This window comes from Babylonia areolata, chromosome 1 (assembly GCF_041734735.1).
Source record: "Babylonia areolata isolate BAREFJ2019XMU chromosome 1, ASM4173473v1, whole genome shotgun sequence".
Classification (NCBI taxonomy): Eukaryota; Metazoa; Mollusca; class Gastropoda; order Neogastropoda; family Buccinidae; genus Babylonia; species Babylonia areolata.
In genome coordinates, this window is record NC_134876.1 from 48,453,315 (window position 1) to 48,475,814 (window position 22,500).

The 22,500-nt window shown below is 42.2% G+C and overlaps 2 protein-coding genes across 2 annotated transcripts in view; both read left to right on the forward strand.

Annotated features, from left to right (window-relative positions):
- LOC143283389 (uncharacterized) overlaps positions 1 to 12,071 on the forward strand; it is a 32,070-nt gene extending 19,999 nt beyond the window's left edge. Inside the window, exons 5-11 of the mRNA XM_076589640.1 lie at positions 1,328 to 1,459; positions 2,769 to 2,888; positions 4,788 to 4,933; positions 6,069 to 6,165; positions 7,597 to 7,740; positions 11,327 to 11,440; positions 11,860 to 12,071. Of these exons, the coding sequence (XP_076445755.1) occupies positions 1,328 to 1,459; positions 2,769 to 2,888; positions 4,788 to 4,933; positions 6,069 to 6,165; positions 7,597 to 7,740; positions 11,327 to 11,440; positions 11,860 to 12,071 (965 nt within the window). The remainder of the gene's footprint in view (positions 1 to 1,327; positions 1,460 to 2,768; positions 2,889 to 4,787; positions 4,934 to 6,068; positions 6,166 to 7,596; positions 7,741 to 11,326; positions 11,441 to 11,859) is intronic.
- Positions 12,072 to 12,505: 434 nt separating this feature from the next.
- The window catches only part of LOC143283473 (MAM and LDL-receptor class A domain-containing protein 1-like), a 65,310-nt gene continuing 55,315 nt past the window's right edge, over positions 12,506 to 22,500 (forward strand). Inside the window, exons 1-6 of the mRNA XM_076589743.1 lie at positions 12,506 to 12,632; positions 13,375 to 13,529; positions 14,926 to 15,001; positions 18,686 to 18,832; positions 21,432 to 21,706; positions 22,333 to 22,423. Coding sequence (XP_076445858.1) covers positions 12,506 to 12,632; positions 13,375 to 13,529; positions 14,926 to 15,001; positions 18,686 to 18,832; positions 21,432 to 21,706; positions 22,333 to 22,423 — 871 coding nt within the window. The remainder of the gene's footprint in view (positions 12,633 to 13,374; positions 13,530 to 14,925; positions 15,002 to 18,685; positions 18,833 to 21,431; positions 21,707 to 22,332; positions 22,424 to 22,500) is intronic.

The following is a 22,500-nucleotide window of genomic DNA, read 5'->3' on the forward strand; positions in this document are numbered from 1 at the left end:
GTGCAGTTTTTATTTGTTTTTTTCCTATTGAAGTGGATTTTTCTACAGAATTTTGCCAGGAGCAACCCTTTTGTTGCCGTGGGTTCTTTTACGTGCGCTAAGTGCATGCTGCACACGGGACCTCGGTTTATCGTCTCATCCGAATGACTAGCGTCCACACCACCACTCAAGGTCTAGTGGAGGGGGAGAAAATTTCGGGGGCTGTGCCGTGATTCGAACCAGCGCGCTCAGATTCTCTCACTTCCTAGGCGGACGCGTTACCTCTAGGCCATCACTCCACTTCTGTACCCAAAGCCATCGCTCGCAATTACTTGCCCGTTCGCATTTACCCTGAGGCACCCTTGCTATTTCAAACGTCAACAAAACGTTGAAAAGAATGAGCAGACGAACGTTTCCTGGTGCAACCAGTCGGACAAAGCCTTCAAAAACAAAATAACTACGTTTGACTGTCATACGACATATTATTTTTACAGTGCACACGTTGAGCTGGTCGCTTCAACTGGATCGTTCGCATTTACCCATACCTACCCTATACTTTGCTGAGGCAATGCTTTTTATTCTGTAAATAATTTCAGTGGACACTGACCTTACTGCTGATGTGTTGAGTGGAGCAGTCCAACTCATTGACTGTTTTTCTTTTCATTGAGAGAGGTTTTACATTGAAAGATGATATATCCTTAGGATAGTACCTGTGTGTACCTTTTCGGTAATGGTATCATTAGATAGTACTACTATAGTGATAATATAGATGTTAGCAAAGCAGACATTAGACTTTTGGGTTTTAACAGGTGCAAAAAAGTTTGTTGTGATGATCTACGTATTGTTACTGTTACTGTGAAATAAATGTAATAAATCTGTAATTGTAACGTACGCTCATAGTAGCTAAGTTGCTGTAATGTCCTGCTTCAGTATCCAAAATTCTGGGACCTGCTGAAGCGAAAATGCTCGTGTGTTTTGCAGTGCAGGCATATGATAAATGACGTGTTAATAGTAGCAACAGGAGCAGCAGTGCAGTAGTACCAGAAGCACCAACGGCGGTTGTTTCAGCATGTGTAGTCATGGCCGATGGTGGCAGTAGCAGCAGTAGCAGAAACAGAAGCAGAAGTAAGAAACTACGGCAACAGCGTCAGTGATGGCAGAAGCAGTCTCCGTAATATGAGCAGTAAGACCCAATGCATCAGTGGTAACATCATGACTGTAAAAATTCTGCATTGACTGCCAGCAGATATATCAACAGCTACCTGCATTTGCCGCAGCTGGTTCACAATATTTTTTTTTTCCTCGTTTATTTCGTGTTTTTTGTTGTTGTTGTTTTTCTCGTTCACAGCGATCCCGGGTATCGACTGTACGTTTGATGACTGGGAGAACCCCTTTGTGGACTGTGGTCTGATTCCTAACTTGGCCGCTCAGAACTGGACACTCGGGACAACCAAGGAGTCCACTCCGGAACACACACCTGGTGAGTCAAAGAACAGCTTCTTAGGCGACCGCCGCACCTCCTTGTTTTTTGAGATAACGATAAGGTGTGTGTGTGTGTGTGTGTGTGTGTGTGTGTGTGTATGTGTGTGTGTGTGTGTGTGCGCGCGCGCGTACGCGCGCGTGTGCATGCTCACTTGGGTGTGGGTGTTGGTGTGTGCGTGTGTGCCATGAAGTGTGTGTGTGTGTGTGCCATGGTTTGTGTACGTGCTTGCGCTTGTGTGTGTGTGTGTGTGTGTGTGTGTGTGTGTGTGTGTGTGTAATCAGTGTAATCCATAGACATGTCTTAGTTTTATGATACTATACAGTATAATGTTGTTCGTGATATTAATCTTTCTTTTGTTATTTCTTTTGAGCTAGATTTTAATGAGGTTTTATGCCAATGATAATTACGTGTAAAGTGCAGTGAGTGGACTGATATATACTTCGCAATCTGACTAGCATTATTATGATGCATACTTTTATAACCTCATCTTGAGTGTCCCGAATGTTTAGCTTAACTTCTTTACGACATACTGTGTGATTAACTGAAATTGAAAATTGAAAAAAAACAACAAAAAACCACACACACAAAAACCAACAACAACAAAAAAACACAAAAATAACACGTGTATTCTTGTATACCAACCTTGTGGTAGTGTTGGATGATGACTTGCATGACTTGCTGTTGATCTGTTGTTGGCGTCAGAGTTACAATATTTGAAACAAACGAAAGAATGGGGAAAATACCCGGTGCCTTAAAGCAACTGTACAAAGATATATCAACCATTCCAGGAATGATGTGTGGCTTTTGTTCAAACGTGTGTGTGTGTGTGTGTGTGTGTGTGTGTGTGTGTGTGTATGTGTGTGTGTGTGTGTGTGTGTGTGTGTGTGTGTGTGTATGCACAAGTTCTTATATTGATATGCATATGTATGCGTCCAGATTTCCAATGTATTTGTGTTTATAAATATATGATTTTTGATTTATGTTTGTACCTTATGTACTATCCCCCATATATTCCTTGTGACCCCAGTACACTTTGTAATAAAGACATATACTATTCTATTCTATTCTATTCCAGTCTATGGGTAGAACTGGTGCAGAAGTGAAGTTACTCCTGGAAGAAAACTGAGCAGATGTGGTATAGCGTACATGGATCAGTCCGCACGCTGTAACGCATCCTTGATACTGAAACTGACTGCTATTGGTTGCAGTCTTAATTATCTGCGTTTATCTTGTGATTTACGCTATTCCTTCGTCGTGTTGAATTTGGGGGATAAAAGATTGATCTTGATGTCTTGACTGTCCGAAGGAAACTTCCTGTACCTCACCAGTGAGAACAGCTCGAAAGGTGATATAGCGGAGATGACCACTTTCACTTTCCGTCGTGAGTTTCTCTGTGTGACTTTCTGGTACCGTCGAGCTGGACCAGGTAAATCACTTTCCTTCTTGTGAGACCCCTGAAAGAATGAATGAATGGAATGGAAGACTGTATGGATGTAAGAACGAGCGAAGGAATGCATAAGCCATTATTTTGTTCGTCCACGTGCTCGTCACTCGCTCCACACATTCTGTCAACACTCAGTCGAGTCTGACGCACACAAAAATGTGACAAGAGTATGGACGGGAGGGGGGAGGGGGAGCGGGGGGAGGGGTGTGTGTGTGTGTGTGTGTGTGTGTGTGTGTGTGTGTGTGTGTAGGGGTGTGTGTGTGGGTATTTGGGGGGTGGGGGGTGTACGTATAAACTCATGATAGTCCATCCCAAGAAAAACGACAACTGGACACTGTACCATAACCTGTTGAGCTCAGTGGATGTTGCATGGTATGCTGTGATAGATAAGATAATAGATACAAACCCACTTGTCTTCGTTTTTCCATAACGTTAGGAAGACGCACCAAAACATATTTTTATCTGTGTGTGAAATGGGAGCGAGAGACAGAGAGGGAGTGATTTGTGTGTGTGTGTGTGTGTGTGTGTGTGTGTGTGTGTGTGTGTGTGTGTGTAACAGAGATAAGGAGAGATTTGAGTTTATTCAGTTTATGGCCAAAGCCCCATTTGAAGTGGTGTGGACAAATTATCAAATCTTTTACTGATAAGTATGAACGATCATGTCATCCAAAAAAAAATGTACGAAAGCATCCTGAAATAGAAATACAACACTAGCTTAATTTAGAGTATAACATTATAACAACATGGTAAAGTTATCGTATAGCAAGACACAAACCTGTTCTTTAAGACAGAGAAATTCGTCTTCCTTTAAATGCATCGTAGAGATAGATGCACAGCAACATTAATGTTCAAAACAAGAAAAGCAAGAACAAAATGAGTTTCATTTTCTGAATCGGGCATTTCATTTGACGTTCACCATTTCTTTTATATCTTGAGCAATACACATCCAAATAAGATATACCAAACCTAAATCATGTTAATGTATCGAACAAATCTGTTCAAATTCATAGATAAATATAACTCCACACTACGTGATGAATTATATTTCCTGTATCGAATGACTCTGTTACTATTCTGCATGTAGAAATCCATGTTTGTCATGTAAAGTCTACTAATTTTTCTTTTCATATTCTTATAAACGTATGTATACATCATACACTTTGATTCTCCCATACATAATAGAAGCCCTAGGCACTTAAGTTGTGACGAATTTTTGAAAATTATTTTTTCCTCAGTTGACCAGGTTTAACAGCGTTTCATACTCTTTGCACGGTAGTCTTATGTTCTTCCATTTGCGTTAATTTTAGCCAGTGTTTAATGCAACATACAGCAGAATCGATAGTCAATGCAAATCTCCTAACCACAAAGTCATTGGGTGATTTTATACTACCTCCAAGACATTTCAATAACGTACGCAAATGCATGCGTTCTGTTGCTGAAGAAGCTTCATCCTAATCCCATATCTCAGCACCATGCAAAGGTACGGGTTCGATCTCTAAATCAAAAAGCTTTAGAAATATATCCAGTCAAATGTTGTGTGTGTGTGTGAGAGAGAGAGACAGAGAAAAAGGGGAGATGAAAGAATAACCTGTGCATGCGTGCGTGCGTGCGTGACTGTGTGTGTTTGTGTGTGTATATGTGTATGTGTGTGTATGTGTGCATAAGAGAGAGAGTGAGTGAGAGATAGATAGATAGATAGATAGAGAGAGAGAGAGAGAGAGAGAGAGAGAGAGAGAGAGAGAGAGAGAGATTGTGAGTGTGCGTATGCGTGTGCGTGTGACAGGAGAGGAGGAGAGAGGGAGGTGTGTGTGCGTGTGTTTCATCTTGTGGTCAGCTGAAGGATCTGCATTACTGTCTTCGTTATTCCGATCCGCTCTGCAGATGTACCTCCAAGTCTGTACGTTTCGCAACGCAATCGAGATGTGAAGACAGAAAACGAAGTGTGGGTATCCGATGCTCAAGTCTATGACATATGGCGTCGAGCTCACTTTGGTGTCTACGACGACTTACCTTATTTCACCGATCGGGTAAGAGAAATGCATGTATATGAAGGAACTGTAGCCAAGCATTTAATACCCATCACTGTTCTTCCAACTGCCCCTTCACATACACGCGCGCGCACGCACACACAAAAAAACATACGCTAGCGTGTACACTCTGCACGTACAGGGGTGTGGGTGTGTGTGGGGGAGGGGGTCGGAGGGGAGAGAGGTATGTGTGGGGGAGGGGGTGTCGAGAGGGGGGGGGGGGGTCGCGTAATTTGTCAAATTTTGCCATATTTACAGACGTGTGGGAAAAACTGAAAGGTTGGTTCTAATGGGAGCATTTCTAAGTTCACCAAGGTCTGTGCTCCCCCAGGTGTATGTTCTCCCCAAGATCTATGTATGTATCATCATGAATACTCTTTTAGTTATTGGTTAGTAGTGGTCAGTGGTCAAAACAGTGAAACAGTACAAACATTGCATAAAATGGTACTCACAAAGCAGAAAGACGGTAACATAGCTCAAACTACACATTCTGTGGGACAATGATCTGTACAGTACCGGTAACTTCAATTCACTTCAGTTCAGTTCAGTTCACTCAAGAAGGCGTCATTGCGTTCGGACAAATCCATATACACTACACCATATCGACTAAGCAGATGCCTGACCAGCACCCTAACCCAACGCGCTTTGTCAAGCCTGGAGGGAAAATAAAAAGAAATGAAGTAAGATAAGATGCAAAAGTAAATGAAATAAGTAATTAAACTAATGAATTAATTGATTAAAAAAAGTAAATGAAAAAAAAAGAAATGACATAAATGAAAAGTATACCTAAAAATGGGGAAAATGATACAAGCAATGTTACTATAGTGATGAAATATATAGATAGATAGATTAATAGATGAATATATATGGGTTTTTTTTAAAGATACATGTAAAATACACACACACACGCACGCACGCACACACACATACACACACACACACACACACACACACACACACACACGCACACACTCCTACGTATCGCGACATCTACGGCACACACACACACACACACACACACACACACACACACACACACACACACACACACACACACACAAGCAACGTCATAGTTGTGTGTGCAATTTATTTTGGGGATTCGAGGTTATTGGATGTCGTCTGCTTGGTTTTTCAGCTGAGTTTTAAGGCAGTTGTTGAAACTGCGAACGCAGACACCAGCTTCGCCATTGACGACATTACAGTGACAAAAGGTTTCTGCTCATTCATAACCAGTAAGTATTACAAAGCTAAACAGTACCACCTATGAGTGAAGTTCGTTTTGGTGAGTCGTTTTTTTTTTTGTTTTTTCTCTCATTTCGAACTAAATAATTATTCCATTTTCTTGGACAATTACAAATGTGTTATGATAATTCACTAATCTTCAGACTACGCAGATGCCAAATTTCTATCATAGGGTATGCCTCGTCTTGACAACTAGCACGAGTTGTTAATTTCAGCGAGTAATAAATCGTTGGCCTCTTCAAAACAACACCGTTCTTTTCTTAGTAGCCTGTAAGGAATGTTTCCGGTTCCTTTTTTTATTTTATTTTTTTTAAACAAGTTACAGACACAAAACAGACAGCGCAGATGCATGCGCGCGCACACACACACACACATACACACACACACACACACACACTCTCTCTCTATGTCACTCACACACACACACGCACACACACACACACGCACACACACACACACACGCGTTGATAATGACAATAATAATAATAATAATAATAATGAACGTGCTTACAATGTACATGTGTGTGTGTGTGTGTGTGTGTGTGTGTGTGTGTGTGTGTGTGATATCATTAAAGAAGTTTGTTAACCCATGAATTTTTGCCGGCTGAACGACAGTCAGTGATAACCACAGAATCCCATTCGACTTTTGATCAGCCTGTCTGACTTTGTTGAGATTTGCCAGCACGGGAGTTCATGTTATTACAATGTTCTTCAGTACTATTGATATGTTTCTCCAGATTGTACCCCTCCGACCCCCAAGCCACCCCCTCCCCTCCGACCCACGACCGCTACAGACCTTGCCCCCCCTTCCTCCTTCCCATGTGTTTGTATAATGGCCTGAGGCCGATGTACAATAAACCATTTGTCTTGTCTTGTCTCTCCCTCTCTCTCTCTATCTCTCTCTCTCTCACATGCGCGCGCGGGAACTAAATAAAAAAGGATTGCACGTGGAAGATGAAGTCTAAGAAGTTAGCCGACCGTGTCTGCAATCCCACGATTTCTCACAATCCCACGATTTTTCTCAAAGTGAGAGAAATCGTGAGGGCGCCCCCCACTTTTCCTGTCAAAGTGTTTTCGTTTCCCTCCCACGTTTCCCCCCACGATTTCCCGCATGTGTGAGAAAGCGTGGGAAGTCCCCCACAAAGACAAGAAACCAACTCCGATGATAATTCAGCTATTTTTTGTATGACTTCTACGTTTTCTCTCAATTGCGAGAAATCGAGGGGAACGACCATACTTTCTCGCAGTCCCACGATTTCTCTCAATGTGAGAGAAATCTTTTAGGTGCCTCCACCCCACCCCCCAGCCACACAATATTTCTGTCAAAGTCAGTGAAATAGTGGGATTGCGAGAAGTCGTGGGTTTTCAGGGAGGAACACTGAATGGCAAGGATAATATCTCCTGTTGAAACTGTGTTTCAGAGAGAGTCGACACAATTGATTGTGATTTTGACGACCCGTCTGGAGATATCTGCGATATTTTCCAAGAAGAAAAGGACGACGCAGACTGGCTGTGGAGAACAGCGGACTCATTGATCGATCTTCCTGGTCCCCCGTTGTCTAGTGGTAAGTGTGGGTGGGTGGATGGGCGTGGGTGTGGGCGTATTGGTGTTAATTATTTTGTCTGTCGATAATTTCACTTTGTCCAGTGCGTCAATATGAATATAAGAGCTGCAGTGCATCTGTCACATACGGTGTTTTATAACCTGTGGTCGTGTGTCATACCGGTAGAATAGAACCGTGGGTGGGGGATGTGGGTGGGGGGTTGTGGGTGGTGGTGTGGGGGTGTGTGATTTACGGTGTACCTTTTGTGAGAAAATCGGTATACGATATTTGTCTTAATGTGGATTGGAGCCACAGTGTGTGTGTCATACGGTGGATTATTATCCACAATACATGTCATAATGATGGATTAGAGCCTGTGTTGGTGCGTCATATGGCGGATTGGAGGAGCCACAGCATGTGTGTAATATGGTGGATTAGAGCCACAATGCATGTGTCATACGATGGATTAGAGTGTGTGTAATATGGTGGATCAGAGCCACAGTATATGTTATATGGGCGCAATAGCCGAGTGGTTAAAGCGTTGGACTTTCAATCTGAGGGTCCCTGGTTCGAATCTCGGTGAGGGCGCCTGGTGGGTAAAGGTGGAGATTTTTTCTGATCTCCCAGGTCAACATATGTGCAGACCTGCTAGTGCCTGAACCCCCCTCATGTGTATACGCACACAGAAGATCAAATACGCACGTTAAAGATCCTGTAATCCATGTCAGAGTTCGGTGGGTTATGGAAACAAGAACATACCCAGCATGCACACCCCCGAAAACGGAGTATGGATGCCTACATGGCGGGATAAATAAACGAAACGGTCATACACGTAAAATGTTACATGTCTATCTGAGTGCGTATGTGTGCGTGCATGAAATCTGATTGAATGACACAGGAAACGAAAAATGAGCGTCCAGTGGCAGCCGTCAGTCGGCTCTGCCCATGTAGGCAGCCTGTAGTGCAAATGACCCCGTGTTTGTAAAGTGCTTAAAGCTCGGTCTCCGACCGAGGATAGGCGCTATATAAGTCTCCATATCAATCCACCAGGTGGATTAGAGCGTGTGCGTCATGTGGTGGATTAGAGCCACAGTGCATGTTATATGGTGGATTAGAGCGTGTGTGTAATGTGGATTATAGCCACAGTGCATGTTATATGGTGGATTAGAGCGTGTGTGTAATGTGGCTTAGAGCCTCAGTACATGTGTCATATGGTTGATTAGAGCGACAGAACATATTTCTTAAGGTAGGATAGAGTATGTCTGCGTGTGTCATATGGTTGAGTAGATTTAGTGTCTGTGTGTGTGTGTGTGTGTCTGTGTGTGTATCATATGGTGGATTAGAGCCGCATTGCATTTGTCATACGGTGATTTAATGCCTGTGTGTGTCATATGGTAGGTAAGAGTCATGATGCACATGTCATACGGTGGACTAGAGTCTGTGTTGGTGTGTCATATGGTGGATTAAAGCCACAGTGCACGTGTCAAATGATGGATTAAAGCCACAGTGCACGTGTCAAATGATGGATTAAAGCCACAGTGCACGTGTCAAATGATGGATTAAAGCCACAGTGCACGTGTCAAATGATGGATTAAAGCCACAGTGCATGTGTCAAATGATGGATTAAAGCCACAGTGCATGAGTCAAATGATGGATTAAAGCCACAGTGCATGTGTCAAATGATGGATTAAAGCCACAGTGCATGTGTCAAATGATGGATTAAAGCCACGGTGCACGTGTCAAGTGGTGCATTATAGCCACAGTAATGTCATATGGTGGATTACATCCTCTGTTGGTGTCATATGATGAGTTACAGGAGCCACAGTGTGTGTCACATAGTGACATTTGGTGTGTGTCATTTGGTGGATTAGATCCTGCCTGTGTGTGTCATACGGTGGGTTAGAGCCTGTCTGCATGTGTCATGATGAGGGTAGAGCTTTTTGTGTGTTATATGGTGGATTAATGCCTCCCTGTGTCATATGGTAGATAAAAGTCACAGTGCATGTATCATTTGGTGGATCAGAGCCATAGTATGTGTGTCATATGGTGGAGTAGAGTATGTGTTGGTGTGTCATATGGTGGGTTGGAGCCTGTGTGTGTCTATGGTGGATTAGAGCCTGTGTGTGTCAGTGGTGGATTTGAGCCACAGTACAAATGTAATATGGTGGATTAGAGCCACAGAACCTGATTGCGTGTTCGTTCGATAATCAGCATTAAAACCGTAAACATCGATGAAAAATTAAAGAAAGCAGGGCGAGCCTACAGTTTGATCGTCAGAATCGGATTTTTTTCAATTTTGGTGCTTTGGAACGAATGGAAATAGGTCATTGGGCTCAGTCTGTTGGAGGTGTGAACTGTTACGCTGTAGGCATACATTGTCAGAGGTTATTGGAAGTTTGATAGCTTCTCTTCCTTCAAACGACGCTGTATTGCACTGGAGGTGTGAACTGTTACGCTGTAGGCATACATTGTCAGAGGTTATTGAGAGTCTGATAGCTTCTCTTCCTTCAAACGACGCTGTATTGCACTGGGGGTGTGAACTGTTACGCTGTAGGCATACATTGTCAGAGGTTATTGAAAGCCTGATAGCTTGTCTCTTCCTTCAAATGACGCTGCATTGCACTGGAGGTGTGAACTGTTACGCTGTAGGCATACATTGTCAGAGGTTATTGAGAGTCTGATAGCTTCTCTTCCTTCAAACGACGTTGCATTGCACTGGAGGTGTGAACTGTTACGCTGTAGGCATACATTGTCAGAGGTTATTGAAAGTCTGATAGCTTCTCTTCCTTCAAACGACGCTGCATTGCACTGGAGGTGTGAACTGTTACGCTGTAGGCATACATTGTCAGAGGTTATTGAAAGCCTGATAGCTTGTCTCTTCCTTCAAATGACGCTGCATTGCACTGGGGGTGTGAACTGTTACGCTGTAGGCATACATTGTCAGAGGTTATTGAGAGTCTGATAGCTTCTCTTCCTTCAAACGACGTTGCATTGCACTGGAGGTGTGAACTGTTACGCTGTAGGCATACATTGTCAGAGGTTATTGAAAGTCTGATAGCTTGTCTCTTCCTTCAAACGACGCTGTATTGCACTGGGGGTGTGAACTGTTACGCTGTAGGCATACATTGTCAGAGGTTATTGAAAGCCTGATAGCTTGTCTCTTCCTTCAAACGACGCTGCATTGCACTTGCAGTGCTTAATGGGAAGACATGACGCACATGTCTTACCTATTTCACGACGACACGGGAGCACACATGATCGAGTTTTCATATGAAGCTGTCTTTTTGCCGTCAGATCATTACTGAAAGCAAGACAGTCACAATTTCATGCAACGCAGTCACAGTCACAGGTTTAAAGCTTCCGACCATGCAAATAAAAGTGAACAGCTTTTGCAGGGCCACATCCATCATACTGTATCAGTGTTGGTCGTTTACTTTCTTCCTTTTTTTTTTTTTTTTACAGATTAAAAATAACATTTATCACAGAAAACTTTAACATACATATCCATGTGTCATTCATTGCACGTGAGACACAACCCCAGACTGATAAGTAGAAACGTGGAGCAGAAATAAATCAAACTATGTTTTTATGTCTCTTTGGTTTTCAGGTCACTACATGTACCTCACGAACATTGGTGATACACGACATGCTGCCTTGATCTCCCCCGCGCTCACAGGCTCGTTTCCCAGGATCTGTGTCCGATTCCGATATTATATGAAACGTAATGTTCACTGGATATGAGAGAATCGACTTCAGCAACAACTGCTGCTACTCCTAAAACCACCACCACCACTACTACTGCTGCTGCTGCTGCTGCTGCTGTTTATGATGATAATACTACCAAGAATAATAATAATGATAATAATAATGTAATGATGACGATGATGATAATGATGATTATTGCTTGCGAAGGTAAACACAAAAAGACCACCTGCACTGCCTTCAGCATCTCACCAAAAGAACAGGAGGTCACGCTGCACATCAGTGGACAAACTCAACTTGCGGAGGACAATGTTACCTTGGTGTAACTTTCGACAGGAGCCTGACGTGGAAGAAGCAAGCAGAGGGCAGAAGCCAGACCCGAGGTGCGCCTTGTCCTTATGGAGAACTATCTGAGGCGCATACACCACGACCGTTCAGGAAGCTCTACACTGGAAGAATCAGGCCAGTGCTTATGTTGTAACAGCATAGACACTACGGTCAAGACCAGCTTTGATCGGGTCAGCAAGATGCAGAACCAGGTAAGCTGCATCACCACCGGGGCCATGAAGTCATCGTCAGTACTGGAGCTTGAAACAGTCACAGGGCTCCAGCCTCTTGAGGATCGCAGAGATGCCAGGCTCCTCGCCTGAGCTGCCAAATTCAAGAGCTACAGGGTCATCCCAAGAAAGACCGACTGTCCCAGCCAACAAAAGGGGCGGCTCAAGAGAAGCAGCTTTGTCCAGCAGAGCAGGACCCTTGAACAACAACACCGAGACATCTTTGACCATGACCCAAAAGAGATCCTTCAGTGTCGGGCTGTCCCTGCATAGAGCGAGCCATGCTGTCGTTCTGCAATGGATTCCCTCTCCGTGCAATATACTGGATAGGTCCACCAGCTACTCTGAGGCAAAGATCATCATCAAGGCTAAGCAACAGAAGTAGATGCAACAGCATCCACGCCACAAAGGCACAGACATGTATTACCTGCTGACTAGGTGGGAACAGGTGTCAGTGTTCAGATTCAGGACAGACACAACCACCTTCAACACCACCTGTACATCGAATTCCGCATTGGTTACTCAGCATGGTGCCCCAGTGGGACTGCCAGCCAGACAGCAGAACATCTGCTGCAGTCCAGCTCCCTCCACAAGGCGCTCAGAAAGAGGAACTGGTCCGACCCAACTCCAGTGACCCGGAAGCTCAACGGCTCTGTAGAGGACTTGCAGCGTACTGCTGCATTCGAAGCGGAGACCGAGGTGTCAATCTGACTAACAACGAGAAGACGACAATGATGATGATGATAGCGATAACAATAATAATTATGATGATTAATTTATAAATACTACAGCTACTAATTATAATAATCAAATAATCATAAAAATAATTGTGATCATGACATGTGCCCTCTGCACACACACACACACACACACACACACACATACGCACACACACACACACACATACACGCACACATACTCTCTCTTTCTCTCTCACTCACTCATTCACACTCTTATTTACACTTTTAAAACAAAGAATGAAAACACCAGTCACACAAACTGCTAACACTGGCCCGTTCAGTGAAATCTCAAGATTGGCTGGCAGGGAAATAGATGAAAACGTACATAGATTAAAGAGAGAGAGAGAGAGAGAGAGAGAGAGAGAGATGTGAATAAATTTGTGAATTGCTGTGCTTATACAGAGCAACATTTCAAATCGGAGCCAAAAAAAACAAGCAACTTGGTTAAACAAAAACACCGATTACAACTTCTGTATTTACACACACACACAAACACACACACACACACTGAGCGAGAGCGCGCGCGCGCGCGCGCGCATACATGTATTCATGCAGACAAGTATATATGTGTGCGTATGTTTATATATATTTGTGCGCGCGCGTGTGTGTGTGTGTGTGTGCATTCGTGCGCATGAACCTGTCTTTTGTGTGCCAAGTCCAAGGTCCAGGAGGCTTTGCTCAGCTGGATCTGCTGTATAGCGAACACGGGGAGCCACTTGCCAGTAATATGGAGAAGGTGTATGAGCTCAGTACGCACGGCGATTACTGGAACGACTTCGAGAAGGACTTGGACATTCATCCATCTTCAAGGGTAACGTGTGAAATACAAGGACACCCACCCACCCACACACACACACTGAGGGTGGGGTTTGAAAGCGGGGAGGGAGGATGTCTTCAAGACTTTGCATTCGTCCAAGAGGTCAACTTGTCGCTATAATCAGCTACACAAACGCATGCCACTGTAGATCTGAGTGCCACTGTAAGAACGAAAGGTTTGAATTTATGAATGCATGAACGTTTTCTTCGCTCATGATTTCACTTTGGCAGTCTGTTATGTTATCGAGATGGTAAACATCACAGTGCTAACACACGACCATCGCCACTTGCTATTTACCCGACTGTTACAGTCATGTGTCACACAGGTCTTGCATGCTGACTTCAGACTGACACAACTTCACAGCACACACCCACAAAGTCATTCATTGATCGCTTTCTTCACACACCCAACATTCCACATCACATTGCGAATGAAACTATCAGTATGGGCTCCATACAACAGCAGCAATAACGTTGAAGAACCCAAGAAAAATACCGTGTAGACGGAACATTCTGGACTGACACTTATGTCAACATTGTCGTCCAAAGCAACGTGGATATCTAAAATAGTTCACAAGTATCTGTATTATCAACAGTTTGACTTCTATAGCAACGGTATATTATGGGTCTGAAGCAGGACAAACCTTGAGAGCAGTTGAGTAGGAAGCTTACAACCAACAAAATGAGCTTGGGATCTACATCCAAGTACAGACCTTTCAGGGAGATGAGGATGTGGTGTGAAGAAATCAGAACTCAAAAAAAGACTATGCGAACTAAAGATCCTATGATATTTACATAAATGAAAGCAATAGGCGGAGGGGTGGTTTTAAATCGTGTTAAACGCAAACTGGAGAGAGAATCAAGGCGTCGGTCAGTGAAAGGTAACGGATGGCGGAGAACAATATTCTAAATGCATTTCATGACAATTGGAGTGATGGCAATAGCACAGTAATGATAGAGTGCAGCTGGGTTCTGCTTACCGGGAATGGCGCGAAGAGAGTATGGGGAACACTGAAATATGATCAGACTTGACCATAATATACTACTTTTATGGTAGTCTTTCTGAAGCCATGATTCGGGGAAAATAAAGCAGATTTCCGTGTCTTGATGGTCTCGTTACCTGTGCATTTAAGTTATAACCTGGCGAGCCAGTTTCCAAGTAATTGCCTTTTTTTCTGGTTATTTGGAGAGTGTTTCGATTGAAACCAGAATTACGTGATTTTTTTTTCTTTATAGTGAATCCGACAACTGAGGTCGGTCAGGATAAATATCCAACCAATCCGTCAGCCAGTTAATTAATTTTGCTTTCATCTCTTTGAACATTTATTTGCTTGTGCTGTGACTTCATTATTTTCTGTGTCATTCACACTTCATTTTATTTGCGTTTTCAGATCGCGTTTGATGCTCGGAGCGTGGATTCTGAAATAGCCATCGATGACTTCAGTACGACGAGCCTCGAGTGCCATTGTGAGATGAAGTTTTAAGACACACGTTTTATTCTGTTTTGTTTCGGTTGTTTTGTTTGGTGGTATAGCAGGTCATTGTTTTGTGTTTGTTACTTTAAGATAAATCTGAACTAAAATGTGAGATTTTCCCCCATTGTATTACTAGTGTGTGTGATGTGTTGTGTACAGAAAGAACGAACTATTTGATTTGATGTAAAGAATAAGAAATAACGTTGTTAGTGACTCCGTGATAGGGGCAGTAGTATTACTCCACCTTATGTCACAGTCCCTCGTCATGTCGCAATTGGAGATAAAGTATTAATGATTAGGTATATTCTTTCCCTCTCGCTCATCAAAAACAGCATGCTCTCACTGAGAGAGAAAGGTGGAAAGAGTGATATATATATATATATATATATATATATATATATATATATATATCTGTATCTATCTGTATCTGTATATAGGTGTGACCGTGCTTGTATTGCTTAGAGCATCGTGTGGTACTGTGATTGATGAAGAAGAGAAGCACGGTACCGTCCTGGGCTCTACCGCCAGAGGAAAGCACTTGTGTGTGTGTGTGTGTGTGTGTGTGTGTGTGTGTGAATTTACATTTATTTGTTTATGTACTAATATCTTCATTGATGCTCATGTCATCATTCATTTAATTTTTTGCTTTGTTTCATTCCAGTTTTTTTTTAATGTTTACTTTTATTTTGTTTTACTTAGTTTTACTATATTTTCCCTCAAGGCCTGACTAAGCGCGTTGGGTCACGCTGCTGGTCAGGCATCTGCTTAGCAGATATGCTGTAGCGTATATGGATTTTGTCCGAACGCATCGACGCCTCCTTGAGTAGATGAACTGAACTGAAAACTGATTGTTTGGTGCTGTGACTGATAGGCTAAAGATGACGACAATACAGCACACCAGGCAACACCCACCACCAGAGGAAAGCAAAGCCAGGGTCTGTTCACTTCTACGGCAGACTGACGCAGGAGAGTCAGGTCTACAGTTCCAGTTCAGTGTCAGTTTCAGTTAAACGTAATTGCGCGCAGACTGACCCATACACGCTACAACATTGCTTAAGAAATGTAAACAGACGGTCGACCTGAACCTAAGATGTAACGGTCTTGAAATGCATTTCTCTCTCTCTCTCTCTCTCTCTCTCTCTCTCTCTCTCTCAAACCAAATCAAATCAAATTATGGTCCTTAGAGCCTCGCCGACCACTAAGACCATCTCAAGGCTATTGCCACGTTAAAAGTCAAGGGTAAAAGTGTACAATCTCTCTCTGTATTTTGTACACAAGAAACAACAAGAGAGGCAAGGCCTTCAAGACTCACTTGTGATACACTTAAAAATAAAATCTAATCGTTAAAATGTGTTCTGTATTTATTATAAAGCTTCGGGTTAAAAGAAAAAAGAAAGAAAAAAAAGTCCTAATGGCAGATTCGAACCTCGCGTGTTCGGATGAGAAGAAACTGTCTTATCCATTATACTATCGTGGCTCCTTAACTGACGTTCAAAAATATAATATTTAAATATGCTTTTTTTTTTTTAAGGGCGATAAATCAATTGCGGTATTCGCAGTGATAACGCTGTTCAAATCATATTATTCTGGTGTATCTTGGGCATTCAAAAAATCTTTAAGGACAATTAAAAATTCTTTTTAAGTCTGCGGTAAAGGAGACGCGGCTACCGCCGCAATCACACTGCAACATTTAGCCGTTTTCTCTGGATCTATATAGATGTACAAGTTTAGTTACACCCGGTTGACACGGTCGATTCAATTTCTCTTTTATGTTCATTCTAGTTTTATAGTTTTAAAGTTGATATAAAAATTGAGTATTTTGTTAAACTAATAACATGTAGAGCCAAGTACAAGTACTTCTAAACGTTGTATGTAGTGAAAAGGACTTCATTTTGAGAAAAGTCAAGACTGGAAATTTTTGCGTTTCATCAATTCAAGGGTATTAACTCTTAACTCTCAAGGTTTATTATTTTTAACTGTGAATTCCGACTGATTCTTTGGATATCTTTATGGCAGTTTGGGGCATAATCCAGTAAGTGATGAGGCGTTCACAAATCTTTCTCTGGATAAATATTTAACGGTCTCCTTCTCCAACTTTCCATCACATGTTATCGTGTATTGTCCATTGAATATAGGATTGAACGGGCAGGTCAACAACTTGAAACAATATGGCGTCGTTCGCGTTCGCGAAGAATATGAGCACGCACTTTGAATGTGTATAAATATGTGTACGCAATTGATTTTTGCCCATGACCATCAGGGCTCAGCCAATAGATCTATAAAGTTCACCCGTCGTATTGATTTTAGTATTTTCCAAAAAAGACCACTTGGGCGAATGAACACTGTACACTGAGAGTAAAACACTCATGCTTTTTATGTATTGAGTATAATTTCAAAATGTCATGTTTAAGATGAGAAAGATCAGTTTAAAGCAAATTAAGTCCCCTTGCATTAATTACAGATTATTTTCCCTTTTTTACTATCTGCACCAAAACGTTTGCAAAATAAATAAAACTTCCATGCTTAGCAAAAGAAGTTCCTGTTTGAACAAAAAATGATAACAATGACTGCTCTTGTTGTTGTGTCGAATATCAGATCAAAGTGCCAAGTTTAGAGAATAAAAAAACAACAAAAAAACAACAACAAAAAACCCCACAGTAAATGCAGTTTGATATAATTTGGCTTCTTTTTTAAAAAATTTTTTGTGCCCATCCCAGAGGTGCAATATTGTTTTAAACAAGATGACCGGAAAAAACTGAATTTTTCCTATTTTGATGCCAAATTTGGTGTCAACTGACAAAGTATTTGCAGAGAAAATGTCAATGTTAAAGTTTACCACGGACACACGGACACACAGACAGACACACACACACACACACACACACAAAGACAACAGAACACCAGGTTAAAACATAGACTCACTTTGTTTACACAAGTGAGTCAAAAATGAAATAACGTTAAGTGCAGCAATGTGAACAGTTTCGTAGATATGTAGAAGTGGAATAACAAAGAAAGATAAAGCAAAGGCAAGTGATTAAAAAAAAAAAAAAAAAAAAAAAAATCATGTCTGCATGGGATCCAATCCCACAACCTCCGGACTCGAATCACTTTGCCATGGCGACGGAACGACAGGGTGGGAGTTTGGGATAGAATAATGACGTCGTAAAATGTGTTCCAATCTGATTCATGGTGTCCATTGATCCAAATGAATATTTTAGAGCAAGAGGGGGAGGAGTGGGGCTAGGGGGTAAAACGCGTTCATGAAAGTGTTATGACTGAATGCCCACCCACCCGTTCTCTGATCTATTCCCTTCTCACACACCCAACTCTTATCAGCCTACCTTCCTGTATAAACACACGCGCACACACACACACGCACACGCACACACATGCACACACACGCACATGCACACACACACACACACACACAATCACGTGCATAGGCACGCACATTCACGCACCGAGAGTTTGTAGTATCAATCCTGATGCTAATCTGCTTTTTTCCAACAAGAACACGGAAGAAAGTAGTAAACTGATCACGTATTTTGCAAGTTTTGCTTCTGTAGGGAAAGCAGGAAAAGAATAATTGTTCTGGACACGAACACTTTTAAAAGGACCAGTTCTTCGTGTTTGTGATTAGAGGCATTACACCTCAGCAACTTGTGGTTTATTTCAGCTGTGGAGACTTTCAGGTGTGATTTCGACGATGGTGTGTGTGACGTCTTCATCCAGTCCCTTTCAGATGATGCCGACTGGAAAACACGGGTTGATTCTGATCCTCAACTGGTGGGACCAGAAAGAGACCACACTGGCAAGAGTGAAGGTAAATCAAATAATAATACGTGACCCCTCGATTTATGAGAGAGAGAGAGAGAGAGAGAGAGTCTGAACTTTGAAATCCGAGACATTTACTAGTTTTACAGCCCTAATGACACAGGAGTACAAATACCAGCAATGATAACAGTGGAAACGAGAGGCCAGCACCAAACCAATGCTTTGAAATCTATTTTTAAAGCACCCCAACCATTCACTTTGATTAGTATGCTCTGGAGAAACCATTCTGAGTCTGTGAACAGAAAGTGTTATACACAGCAATCTACGCTTTAATTTTAGTTTTTTGAGAACATCCTTTTATAATGTGTTTTTCGACGAAGGTTAAACTCTGCGATTGTATGGTTTGCAAGTAATTTGACATATTGTTCAGGGGTGGTGTTAAGCTCATTAAAAGATCATGTTTTTGTTGAATTTAAGAAAATGACATTTTCACGAATATCAGCACAATCTTCACAGTGAAGCGAGATCTGTAACTTACCCGTCTTGTAGATGGCTGGACAGGTAGTGAGCATGAACTCGCCCAGCTTGTTAAAAGACCAGACGAAACTTCCGACAAACTATGGCATGGAAAGACCAAGTTGATGGCCAGCCAAAAACACCACCATCACTGCTGATATAACTGTCCAGGGACAGAAGCTAGGAACTGTTCAACAGATCACCTACCTGGGATACATCATCAACAATGAAGGACCAAACCAGAAGTCCTCAGGGGCAGCAAACACAATATCAGCACTGTCCAGACTGAAACCTACATAGAAATAATACAGCAACATGTCCATGAAACACAACATAGACTCCATCGTGCACTGGAAAATTCCATCTTCCTGTATGTTTGGAAGACATGGGCCGTCAATGCAGATTTTGAAAGAATTCGGGCCATTCAGGTGTTATCGCAAGGTACTGATCATCAGATACACTGATCATATCTCCAATGAACACGCGCGCAAAACCTTCAAGTAGCACACTTGACTTGCTAACATCTGCCAAGAAAAGAAAGCTGTGTTGGTATGGTCACGTAACGGGATCCAGTGGAAGAAGGTAGACGGAGGTGAAGACAGAAAAAGGATCGACGGGGAAATTATTTGCAGAGACCTAGGCTTTGACAAACAAATCTCGAGGAATCTGGTGGACAGCCATGCGGCGCCCCAATGACTCTTCACAGCGCTGAAGAAGAAGAAGAAGAAGAAGGAGGGCTTAAAAATTCAACACAACTCACACTAGAGCAATAATAGACACAGACAGATGTAATCACTTGCCAAAATATGTTTAGAATACATACAGTAGAACACGAGAACATGAAAAAACCTCTGGCAAATGTGTACAGCAGCAGCGCGCGCCTCAAGACACACTGAGTACAATTACTTTCAATCAGAATTCTGTACACCATCCGTGGGATATGATGGCTGACATAAAAACTTAATAATTTTCGATATTAAAAGTCCCCAGTTCGATTTCTTGGTACCTATATTAACATGTTTACCAAAAGTAAGATTCTGGTCAACTACAGCCCCCAGACATTTGTAATTGTCCACTGTTTCCATGGCCTCATGTGATAACTGTGGTTTATGCGTATATGTCCTCTCCACTGTCAAAGACAAGTTCTTTTTTCTCTCCACTTTTTGTTCAAGAACACTATCCTTCGAAAAAAAATATGACACTGTCCCTCCCTCGTTCTCTCTCTCTCTCTCTTGACTAGGCAATGCCTAAAATCTTTATCCTTGAGTAATAAAGTTTTTGAATCATGAAAATCTTGAATCTCTCTGTGTTTTTTGTGTGTGGAGGGCAGCTGCTATGTACATATGTATGTTAAAATGTATGTATGTGTGTGTGTGTGTGTGTGTGTGTGTGTGTGTGTGTGCTACATTTTGGTGTGTCTACATAACATTGATGAAATGTGTTATGTAAACAAGTGTTTTTTTAAAGCACCTAGAGCAGATTTCTGGATAGTGTGCTATCAAGTATCCATTATTATTATTATTGTTATCATTATCATCATCATTATAAGATAAACTACCTTTCACCGCCAGTGTCACATTTTAGCACCAGCTAAGTAGAGCACCCATGTCACTAAAGTGTGACCAGATCATGGGTCTGTTATCCGTGAACCTACTGCTCTTAAGTTTCATGGTAGGACTGGCCATATCTTCTGCACATCACAGAGGAGTCCCCAGCTATCCTTAGACACTATATTTTCTGTGTTCAAAGCACAAGGGAATTTTGCACTGTAATTTGACAGGCGGTGATTTTCCTATTGAGTTAAAGCAACGTAATGGCTACAAAGTCAGATCACCTATGTCAAAACTGAAGAGAAATTGATAACAATGTGATTCCAAGATTTTTTTACAGTTGGTTTTCAATATAGTCTAGGATGATAAGTTCAATTGTATAGGAAAACAAAATTAAATTGCACTCTGTTCGAAGAAGACAGCAGGGAAAACAAGCAATATTTTGTGAAGTAAAGAGCATTTCACGGAGAGAGAGAGAGAGAGAGAGAGAGAGAGAGAGAGAGAGAGGTTCAGAACAAAGAAATGGGCACAAAGGACAGGCTGAAAAACTGAATGTTTACTTTGGTTTCCTTCCCATTCCAGGTCAGTACTTGTATTCCGATTTCAAGAACGCAGCAGACGGAGACGAGGCCATCCTGATGTCCCCGCGGATCAACACCACCGCCGACCAAAGCTGCCTGGTATTCTGGTACGCCCTGATCGGAATGCATCCTGCGGGCTCGCTGAGAATAAACGTTTCCTCCCCAGATCTAACTGACCAACGGACCGTGTGGTCTGTCAGTAGAGGGCTACACAATGACCAGCCTGCCATCTGGACACGAGCGGCTATTACCCTGGATACATCCAAGCCCACGAGGGTGAGATGGAGTGTTCGGCGCTTGTTTTCTATTTGGTCTGAACGTAGAGAACATACACAGTATATCTGTCTGTCTTGTCTCTTCTTAAGCTAACACGATTCTTTGAAATGAATAGCAGTTTCAAAACAGAGGAAATAAAGACAGAACATTCCGACCCATTTTACATCTTTTTTCTTTTTCTTTTTGGCTCACGAGTATGCCTATACACATGATAGGTTGCTGTGTGTGTATATCAGTTACCACAGTTGGTAATGCTGTTCGTATCCATCAGTTATAGCACAGCATCAGCTAGTTATGTAATGCACATATCTGTCTTACAATGGAAGTCCTGGCCTCTGTCATGTTTTACTTCTTCGTTGGTGCTGTTGGTGGTGTAGTAGTAGTCATTATTTTGGTTTGGTTTGCTTGATCCCATTTTATGCCGTGTGTGTGTCTGTTTCTTTTTCTTCTTTGTCCTGTTTCTTTGTCAGATATCACTGTCCGTCTTCAATGGTATGATTTAGTATTTTGACATGATAGGCCCTTTATCAAACTAATTCAGTGATTTATTGACTGACTGGACCCTTGATAGATGAATTGATGTGCACCAGATCATGACTGACCCCTACCGTTCTTTGTTCCTACAGATAATACTGTGGGGAAAATACGTGGATGGTTCTGGGGCCTTTTCCATTGATGACATGGAACTCAGCAAAGGGCATTGCTTATCAGAAAGAGGTAACGGACTTTTGTTTGTTCATGCGTTAAGAATATGTAGAAGAGAGAGAGAGAGAGAGAGAGAGAGAGAGAGAGAG